Raw genomic sequence first — 9,824 nt, 5'->3', positions numbered from 1 at the left:
TTGCAATCCGTGTCGACCTTGCAAACCTTGAACTGCTGCTGGCGCAAGTTGGTGGTCGCGGCCACATACGCAGCCGACAAGAGCGTGAGCAGGACGCGCGTCATGATGGTCTTCTAGTTGTTAGTGTTGTTGTTGATAGGACCAAGGAGAAGGAAAAGTGAGCAGCGAGCAGCGATGGAGCACGGATGCGGCGCGTCGGCTACCATCACTGCACAGATTTTTCACGCGCGGCAAAGCTCGGGAAAGGTTCTTGGTTGCCAATCAAAACAAGGGCGGAATGGATCGCTTTTTACTTAGTTCAAGTCGCACCCAGCTGCTGTAGCAATCAAAACGAGGGCGGAATGGATCGCTTTTTACGTAGTTGAAGTCGCACCCAGCTGCCCTACCGGTATGCGCAAGGCCCTGAGAGCGCTTCATCCGTTGATCGGCCGAGCTTCAATGCTTGCGACCTAATAGGCATGATCAATACCGTCAGCATTGTGTCGAACAACTCTGCGTCGAAACCGGTATTATTTGGTGTCGAAGTGTATTTTGAAGTCCGCGGCGGTACCATGGTGGAATCCGGATATCCATTCAAGTACGATTCATCGTTAAGTACGGAATCCAGGTTTTCTTGACCAGGGAGGAACTCCGTACGCTGGGCTGCTTGATGATGTCTACCTGCGCTCCGTTCGCTTCTCCTTAGAGGCGCTGGATGGCACCATACGACGCTTGGAGGGAGAGAACGGTGGCAGCCAGGCGCAGGAAACGTCAAGGGCGCCGCTGCGTGAAATCCGATGGGCTTCGGCGGGCGTGCTCACAACCGACGGGTGCATGTCCCCGAGGTGCGAGTGGACCTTGGACCAGCCGCGACCGCATCGACCGCGACTGCCAGGCCCGCATCAATTGCACCACCAACGACCGCGACTACCGCGCCCGCACCACCGACGATCGCTGTCTCATGCACGGCCGCCCGCACCACCTTCTTCACCGTCGGACGTGCGGCCACTGCGGGCGTCAGTTAAGAACGTCGATCATTACGTGGTACTTGGCCATTCTCTCCGCGCCCGAGGCCAGCTTCTTCGAGACGTAGACGCTCCAGCGAACGTCCTCACGGACAATCTCGGCGTCGAACTCGAGCTCTTGGCGCGTGATGATCGACACGATGAGGGCAAGTAGCTGGTCGAGGTTGAACTTTGCGAGCTCGGAACTCTCTTCTTTCCTTGATTCTCGAGGCGATGCCTTCTCCGCGTTGCGTGGCGACGTGGCCGGCCGTGAACACATTTGCAGTGTACGAGGCGCAGACCTTCTCCTTGCTGTAGCCGAGGTCTTGGAGCCACGCGACAGCAGCAGGAACATCGTTCACGCCATCGAGCACGTTGTTATTATACAGCGCACGTGACAGAGAGGACGTCAAGGATGAGGTCAAAACCCCGTTGAGAGACGCCGCATGCGTCTCAGGTGGGGAAGTATTTTTAAGTCCGCGGACTTGAAGTATCACCATACAGCCGCCGGACCGCCGCGGACTTCAAGTCCGCGGACTTGAAAATACACTCCCGTCTCAGGTATCTTCAACGATGGTCTCCAAGCATCGATGATGTAATGTATTCTCCCAGGAGGTGGCTTTTGGGTGGCGCACTTGGTCATTTGACGCCCCCTTTCCGCCTGCCTTGCGTGCTACTGCTCTGCTAATAAGCTCGAGTTGTGTTCTCGCCTGGGTTGAGCCTTGTGCTACTGCGAAGTCTCTTACGGCTTGAACGTGCCATCGACCTGCGTCACGTGCGCAGCGGCGTAGGGCACCATCGATGCGGAATTGTCAACGACACCACCTCATGCTTCGTTGCGCGGTCGTGCTTGAGGCCAACGGATTTGTCCACCGTGAGCCGCACTTCGAAGGAGCAGGCCTTGTTGGAGCAGTTCAAGCGACCTCGAAGGTAGAAGCAATCCGGCATGTCCGGGGTCTTGCGAGAGATCTTCCCGCATACTAGTAGCGCCTCAGTCACTTCCAGGAACGCTCCGAAAGTCGGCCAGATACTACCCGGCTGAACGGGTTGAACGGGTTGGTTGGTACTCTGGTCGACGGCGTCGGTGGGCTCGGCGTCGGAGGGTGCCGGAGCGAGCACAACGTCGTTAAGGACGGTGTTGGGCACAGCCTCAGTAGATGGCATCGAAGAGAGGTTGGTAGCAAGTCATGGCCACTCTGCAATGCTATTTGTTTGCCCGCGGCATCGAAATGCATACACTCAACACTGTAACCACTGACAGACCCTTGGGCAACCACCAACGAAACGACTACGAAGAGACGGCCGCTCGAATTCAAACACGACGTGTGAAGAAAATATACATAGGATTGCCACGCACGCATGACATGCAAGATAGTCGACGCACACGACTACGAACTTAGTTGATGCAGAGAATGGTGCCGCCAATGGAACGCGGCGCCGGCGGGGGCGGAGGCACGCTGCCGCCGAGCTTCTTGCAGTAGCACGTGCCCTTGGCGTTGATGGGCTGCGCATAAGCGCCGGTCGGCCCGAGGTACCACGCAAACGCGTCGGCGTTGCCGTTCGCCATGCACTTGGCGCAGTCTTGGAACGACCCCAAAAAGTTGTTGACGTCGCCAGTGTGCGGCACGTCGTACTGGTCGTAGCACGCCTTGTAGTTGTGCGGGATCGAAGCAACGGCCCCGAGGGGCACCGCCTTGCTCCACACCGGAAAGTAGTTGTCAGCCGCTTTGTGCAGCATGCACGTGGTAAAGTACGTCGAGTGGGACACGCCGGCGCAACCCGGTGTGCTCGCACACGACGCCTGGCACGCGGCAAGCGTCGGAACGGTCGTGGAGATGGAAATGTTTTCTCCCTTGAGCTGGTAGCCAGCGTCCGAGACCCACTTGGTCGTTGTCACTGGCGGCGTGTCCTTGCACGCCTTGAGGTTGCGGCCGTCGGGCGTCGGCGCGCGCGCCGTGTTCTGGAGGCGCTTGAGGTAGCATGTGCCGCTGGCGCCAGCGTTATCTTGGAGCCATGCCAATGCATTGCAGTTGGCGTTGGTGCGGCATGCATAGAGGCAGCCGTCGTAGCCGGTCCGGAGGTTGGAGAGGTCGTCGCCCCAGTAGTCGGCGTGGTCGACACACACAAAGTTGCGCGCTGGCGACCGGCCGCCGGGCTGGCACATGGCAAACGTCCCGTCGTCCGTGGGCTTGCAGTAAAAGCCGTCGTTGCAATCCGTGTCGACCTTGCAGACCTTGAACTGCTGCTGGCGCAAGTTGGCGGTCGCGGCCACATACGCAGCCGACAAGAGCGTGAGCAGGACGCGCGTCATGATGGTCTTCTAGTTGTTAGTGTTGTTGTTGATAGGACCAAGGAGAAATGAAAAGTGAGCAGCGAGCAGCGATGGAGCACGGATGCGGCGCGTCGGCTACCATCACTGCACAGATTTTTCACGCGCGGCAAAGCTCGGGAAAGGTTCTTGGTTGCCAATCAAAACGAGGGCGGAATGGATCGCTTTTTACGTAGTTCAAGTCGCACCCAGCTGTCGTATGCGCAGAGCTCTGAGAGCGCTTCATCTGTTGATCGGCCGAGCTTCAATGCTTGCGACCTAATAGGTACCGGTATGGTCAATACCGTCGTACAACCCCGTGTCGAAACCACTATTTGGAGTCGTAGGTCGCGACGCCTGGAGTTCTGCACCATTTTCTATGGTGGCAAGCAACGGACGGTGGCCAGCAGTGTGGCCAGCATGTGGGTGGAAGCGGCGCCCACGAGTTAGGTGGACGTCTGCATAGACCTTGCTTTTGTGTACCTTGGTGAATAAACACGCGCGTCGAGGAGGTTTAACCTACCATGCGACACATCAACCGTGACATCCGACCGCGTCGAACATGGCGCCGCCGCTTGACGCCGCAAAACCAAAAACGTAAAAGGTAGTGCCTGGTTCGCGATAGGAGCAAAGTCCCGTCGCTTTTTGTTTTGAGACTTGGATTGCCGTCCCGGCGTTTAGCACCAATTGAACGGTGACCAAGTGCTGGGCTGGTGGTACTGCTGTTGCTGGCGCTGGGAGACTGCAGAATACTTGTACTCCTCAAGAGCAAATTGATATGGTGCCCATCAATCGAGCAGATTTATGCGTTATGCAGAGGTCCTATAATTTAAACGCATGATACACGGCCATTTATAAAAATACTCTGGCGACATATTACTAAAAGCCATTTATCAATTGTCAGAGGTATGCACTTGTGGAGAAAGGAACGTGCGATTTGTCGAGCAGTTGCGAAGTGCGTGGAAGCGCCCTACTGCCAAGGGTCCGTCATTTTATTGACCCTTGCTCATGCTGAGAAGCTCTCGAGAGCTTGGGTCTCTGGTAGGCAAGCCAAGATTCTCGGAAATGCCCCTGTGATGTGCATGGACTCGAGTCTGGCCTATTGGTGGAGTCTATTCGAGTTCTCGTTGAACAGATCGTATTGGACCCATGTATTGGACCTGCAAACTGTTCGATCCGCGCCAACGACGTGGTTGCAATGACAACAAAAATTTGGTGGGCACCAAAAAGAAAACCCACGTCAGGTTGGAATAGACGCTCCTCACATCGGCTCGCACTTCTTCCTCGCATGTGCGAGGACCATGCGCAGATGCTCGTCGCCTGCCGAATACTGCTCCAGTGTACTGTTCGTCAATCCAAGAGGGTTTCGCAAGGCTCTCAATCGCTCTTTCAGTACTGAACGAACGGGAGTGTCCAAGAGATGCAGTCGTCTAATTTCTCTTACTGCGTGTGTAACGCCATGACCACTCTGCTGGGTACACATTGAACGGTCAGCAGCATCGAAGGGCTGTGAGCCCCATGCAAGACATGCACGAAAATCAAACAAGTAGCTCGAGACGCCAGTACACCAAAGACACTATGTCTTCGTGGCGTGGGTGGTCTGGTGCAATGTGAAATTGGACCGTAGTACAGGAGACAGTCACATGTCCTTTCTGTGGTGCACGTCATCTCTGTCAAACGGACCAGCGACGACGATACCGTGACCACGTTTGTTGACCTGGTTCAAAAGCTGCTACCAACACGGTGTCCTTGCACCCATGACATGCTGAGACGATGCTTCGCATTTTGTATTTCGTGCCATGAGCAGCACGCCAGTGTTTGCCGAGTCCCCAGGCACGTCGCCGATGGACGACGGCGTCCTGCTCGAGCTTCAAACGTCCCCCGACGACGCGGAGATAAAGACGACGACGACGACGACGCACACGTACCGCCCCGACGTGGACGGTCTCCGAACGCTGGCGGTCGTTCCCGTTCTCGTCTTCCACGCATACCCCGAGTCGCTTCCCGGTGGCTTTATCGGTGTCGACATCTTCTTTGTGATTTCCGGCTTCCTCATCTCGGGCATTCTCTTCCGTGAGTGTCAACTCGGCAAGTTTACCTACGCAGGGTTCTACGCGCGGCGCATTCGGCGCATTTTCCCCACGCTCCTTCTCGTCTTGGTCGTGACGTTCTGGCTCGGGTTCCTCTACCTCATGGCGCCCAAGCTCAAGGCGATGGCGGCCACGATGCTCGCCGCGACGCTCTTCGGCGCCAACCTCCAAGTACTCACGCTCAAGCACTCATACTTTAGCCTCGACGTCAGTCACCTCGCTCCTGCATCTCTGGTCGCTCGGCGTCGAAGAGCAGTTTTACATCTTCTGGCCGCTCCTCGCGTCGCTCCTCATGCGCCTTCGCTTCCGCTTTGCCGTGGCGCTCCAAGTCCTCTTTCTAATCGCGAGTTTTGTCGTCAACATCGCCTTCCTCGGGTACCACGGCGACAACAAGATGTCGTTCTACATGCCGCTGAGTCGGTTCTGGCAAATGTCGGCGGGCGGCCTCCTCGCCTTTCTCGATCTGCACGGCCTCGTGCTTTCGGGCGTCTGGCCCTCGAACCTCGCGGCCCTTCTCGGTGTCGGCCTTCTCGTCCCTGGCTTTGTCTGCATCAACGAAGCGAGCGCGTTTCCGGGCTACCTCGCCCTCCTCCCGACGCTGGGAGCAACGCTTCTGCTCGCCGCGGGTGCCGACGCCGTCATCAACAAGTACGTTTTAAGCAACGTCGTCGCAGTCTACATTGGCAAGATCAGCTACTGCCTCTACCTCTGGCACTGGCCGCTGCTTGCCTTTGCCATCGAGCGCTTTCCGGAGCCGGCGAGTCGCCCCTTCTACATGCAGCCGTATGCCATGCTGCTCCTCAGTCTGCTGCTGAGCGTCATGACGTACGAAGACCTCGAGGGACGGCTCCGGCGGCGCAAGTCCAAGTGGGTGACGCCTCTTCTTCTCCTGTGCATGGTTGCCGTCGCCATCCTCGCGGGCTGCGCGTACCGCAACCCGTCGGCGTTTTCCGAAATTGAACGCGACCTCGCCAACGCCGCGGCATCGGGCGCAGACGACGTGTCCAAAGTCAACATGGCGATGGCCGACCTGGACTGGAACGTCGGAACAACGATGTGCGCACCCGACTCGGTCTACATCACGGCCGCGACCAACCCGACGCCCTTTCCGTTCACGGACCCGGTCCGCACCGACCAACCGGAGCGGTGCGAGATGATCAACCCGGGGCACGAAGCCGACGGCACGCTACTCGTACTCGGAGACTCGCACGCAGACATGATCGTGCCCCGCTTCATGAAGCTCTACGCCGACGCGGTGGCCGCCAAGACGCCGTTTCCGACGATTGTCTTGAAAGACCGGTGGGGCCGCGCGATGCTGCCGTGCCGACCCGAGTTTGCAGCCAACCTCGAGATGCTCAAGCACGTCCAGCCGCAAGCAGTCCTCGTCGTCGTCCACTGGGTGCAGTTCCTCAACCCGGGCGGGCCGCTCGATCGACCGTACGCGGACCCGCCGCAATGCTGCTTGGAAGAGTTCAGCGCGTGCGCCGAGCAAACCATGCACGACGTGCAGCACATCTTGGACGCGTTCGGCGCCGAGCTATCCAAAGTGTCGGCGCTCGGGATTCCAGTGTTTGTCGTCGACCAGAGCCCCGAGTACGCGCGGATGGTCCCCAACACGTGGCTTCATGGCAGCAGCGTCAAGGCGCCCGCGCCCGTGAGCCGCGCGGCCTTCCAGAAGGAGATGGCGTGGCTCCTCGACCCGCTCCATGCGGCGGTGGCGGTCGCCAACGCAACGCTGCTTGACTTTGCAGAAAACTACGCGAATGGCGATCTTCTGAGGCTCGTGGACGCGGACGGGCACCCGACGATGACCGCGGGCAACCACTTGAGCACGTACACCTCGCGAAAATACCTCTCGATCGTCGATCAAGTTGTCGCGGCGGCGCGATCCTCGCCTTGATACAGTTTAAACTGTCTAACTTATACCGAAATCTCTCATCTTTCGCGTGGACATGTTTAGTCGTTGTTGGGAGCCGTTGCCCCACCATCGTTCGTCCAGCGTTTTGGTTAAAAGAACCGAGTCGACCGTTGCTACATAGTACATAGCGGGCGGAACCATGGGGACGGCGCGGTGTTGTCGTGCTCAGAGCCATACTCTCGCGTACAATTTCAGTCGACATGAAAATGCTGAGTTGCCAGATTGACCCTGCCGTATAGCCCTCGTATCCTTGAAGCATACGAATCGTCCAAGTCAGCGCAATTTCAGCAAGCTGACCACGCGTGGGGTCTGATGTGGCGTGCAGAGGACGCCAGAGTCGTTCAGAATCTTACGACTCGCAAGTGTCCGTCCCGACGAGCTGCGTTGGCTGGTTGATGAAAGCGTGGGTAAAATTTTAGATTGGCCAGAAAGTGCTACGTAGTGCCACTCTCTCCCATGTCTCGTACACATCGTTCATTCAGAGACGATGCGATCGATATCGGTCGCTTCGATGCACGGGCAGCGGCTTCAGCGCAACCCTGACGTCGCGTTGGTGCGTATAGCACTGCTCTCGGTTTCATTGCCACAGGCGGCGCTCGTGACAGTGTTGTGGTTGCCACCGCGCTGATAGGCATTCCACCCGGTTCATCAACTTCAACGTTCGGTCGCCCATATCGTTTCTAGCTATCATTTGAATTCGTGTGGCCATCATCGAGGCCTGCATACTGAGCGTTGAATTGTGAGCCGTCGCAGCGCCTAGCACATCCATCGCGCAGCTGCCGGCTCCACTGATAGCCGTCTCTAGCTCGACATCGTGGTCGTTCTTCATTTTCCAATTGTCCCCGTGTAGCATGCAGCTCCTCGTTGCGTTCGCCTCGATCGCGTCCGTGCTCGGCGCCGCCAACTTGCGCCAGCAGCAGTTCAAGCCGTGCTCGATGGACGAAGACTGCAACGGTGGCTTCTTCTGCAAGCCCGTTGACGACGGGACCTTCTCCATGTGCCAGCCGGGCAACCGCGCGCCGGCTCGCAACTAGGCATCGGCAGGGTTTGAACTTGGTCGACTGGTTCAATTTTTGCACAAACGAGGACCGAACCGGAACCATTTTTTTTCTTAAACCGAACTGAGCCAAACCGCAAAAATATAACAAGGTTCAATGGAAACTTGGTTAGTCGGTTGGTTCAATGTAGAATCATGAAGACTACTAAGTACTCACTACTATATGTTCTGAAAGTAGTAGCGCACTGCAGCATCGCTGTCACTCATCGCGACAACTTTGTCCTTGTCCAAACGCTGGAAAGCATCGTGGAAGTTGTTGGGCAACGGAACGCCGACGCGCTTGAACAACTTCATCCACGAGCGGACACAAGTCTCCGCCTTGAACGTGCAATCGTGCAGGTTGTCGCGACCCTGGAAAGTAAACTTGGCAGCCGAGTTGGCCCGCTCCGAGGGCACGTTCGAGGCTGGGACGGCCAAGTAGTCCTTCGCCATGCGGTGCAACCGCGGGTACGTCTCGCGATGGTCCTCCCACCATTCCAAGAGATCGGCCGAGAGCTTGACCCGGCGCTCATTCACGAAGTGGTCCAACTCGCACGGATCCGGGTCGTTGTCGGTGTCGAACGACTTCATCATCAGCTGGTTGAGCTTCGACATGTCTTTCACGGGCGTGACCGCAATCGAGCTCGACGACGGCAAGGCCGGGTACTCGCTGTCCAAGATCGACTTGATGAAGTCGATCTCGGCCGACGGTGCTTGCGCTTTGGGCAGCCGTACGTCGAGGAACGTCGCGATCGTGGCTGGCTTCGACGCAAGCAGCTTCTGGTACTTGTCAGCCTTCTCGCGCATGATCGAAGTCCGGGGATGGTTGGCTTTCGTAGTCGTCATCGTTTGACATGCTTGCGACGTCGTTACTTGACGGTGAAACCGAAAATGACGACGTGCCAGCAGGGTCAAAAATACGTTGTGTGTTTTTAGCTTCTGATTATCTGGCGGCTTAATTTGCGTCTGATTTTGTGGTAGCCTAGATGTACCCACATCCTTTGAACGACGGTCCACTGATAGCGCGCCGAGTTTTTTCTGGTCCGCAGTATCTTAACCTGAGTCAGACTTGAACCCAGATTTACGAACCCAATTGGGACGCAACCAATTGGTTCATGAAAACCGCGGTGCACCCGACGGTTTTGGAACCCTGCCGATGCCTACTCGCAACTTTGTGTGCGTGCGAAATGCGATTTATATGGGATGCCACGTATGCTTCTTGTAATATATCAATATACAAAGGTTATGTGTTGTGAAGGTGAACGCGTGCCAGCTACGGCACGTGCGCGTCGTTTACCAGGACGTCACGAACCTCTTGCCTAGGCTAGCCATTCGTTGATCGCGTCGATCGCAATACCATGTAAGTCTGCGCGATTTTACTCGGCCAATGCGTCTCGGAATGGGATGACGATGCAGCCACCGAGATGCTAACCGAGTCGACTCGGTCGCAGTGTACATATGGACACAAGCAATTCTACGTCATCGACGT

At 57.0% G+C, this 9,824-nt stretch overlaps 3 protein-coding genes across 3 annotated transcripts; 1 reads left to right on the top strand and 2 right to left on the bottom strand.

Moving 5' to 3' along the window:
* Window positions 1–2,300: 2,300 nt before the first annotated feature.
* Window positions 2,301–3,347, bottom strand: SPRG_12704 (hypothetical protein). Its single transcript, XM_012351424.1, has one exon. The coding sequence runs from the start codon at window positions 3,292–3,294 to the stop codon at window positions 2,380–2,382; it is 915 nt and encodes a 304-aa protein (XP_012206814.1). The 5' UTR covers window positions 3,295–3,347; the 3' UTR covers window positions 2,301–2,379.
* Window positions 3,348–5,090: 1,743 nt separating this feature from the next.
* Window positions 5,091–7,281, top strand: SPRG_12703 (hypothetical protein; the record flags this gene model as incomplete). The annotated part of the gene is made up of 2 exons (XM_012351423.1): window positions 5,091–5,588; window positions 5,635–7,281. The coding sequence occupies 2 exons, from the start codon at window positions 5,091–5,093 to the stop codon at window positions 7,279–7,281; spliced, it is 2,145 nt and encodes a 714-aa protein (XP_012206813.1).
* Window positions 7,282–8,515: 1,234 nt separating this feature from the next.
* SPRG_21180 (hypothetical protein) lies at window positions 8,516–9,142 on the bottom strand (the record flags this gene model as incomplete). The annotated part of the gene is made up of 1 exon (XM_012351481.1): window positions 8,516–9,142. One exon carries the CDS (start codon window positions 9,140–9,142, stop codon window positions 8,516–8,518), a length of 627 nt encoding a protein of 208 aa, XP_012206871.1.
* Between the last annotated feature and the right edge of the window lie 682 nt (window positions 9,143–9,824).

This window comes from Saprolegnia parasitica (genome assembly GCF_000151545.1).
Source record: "Saprolegnia parasitica CBS 223.65 unplaced genomic scaffold supercont2.80, whole genome shotgun sequence".
Taxonomy (NCBI): domain Eukaryota; phylum Oomycota; class Saprolegniomycetes; order Saprolegniales; family Saprolegniaceae; genus Saprolegnia; species Saprolegnia parasitica.
Note: the sequence above shows the minus strand (reverse complement) of the source record. Positions and strands in the feature narration are given on the sequence as shown.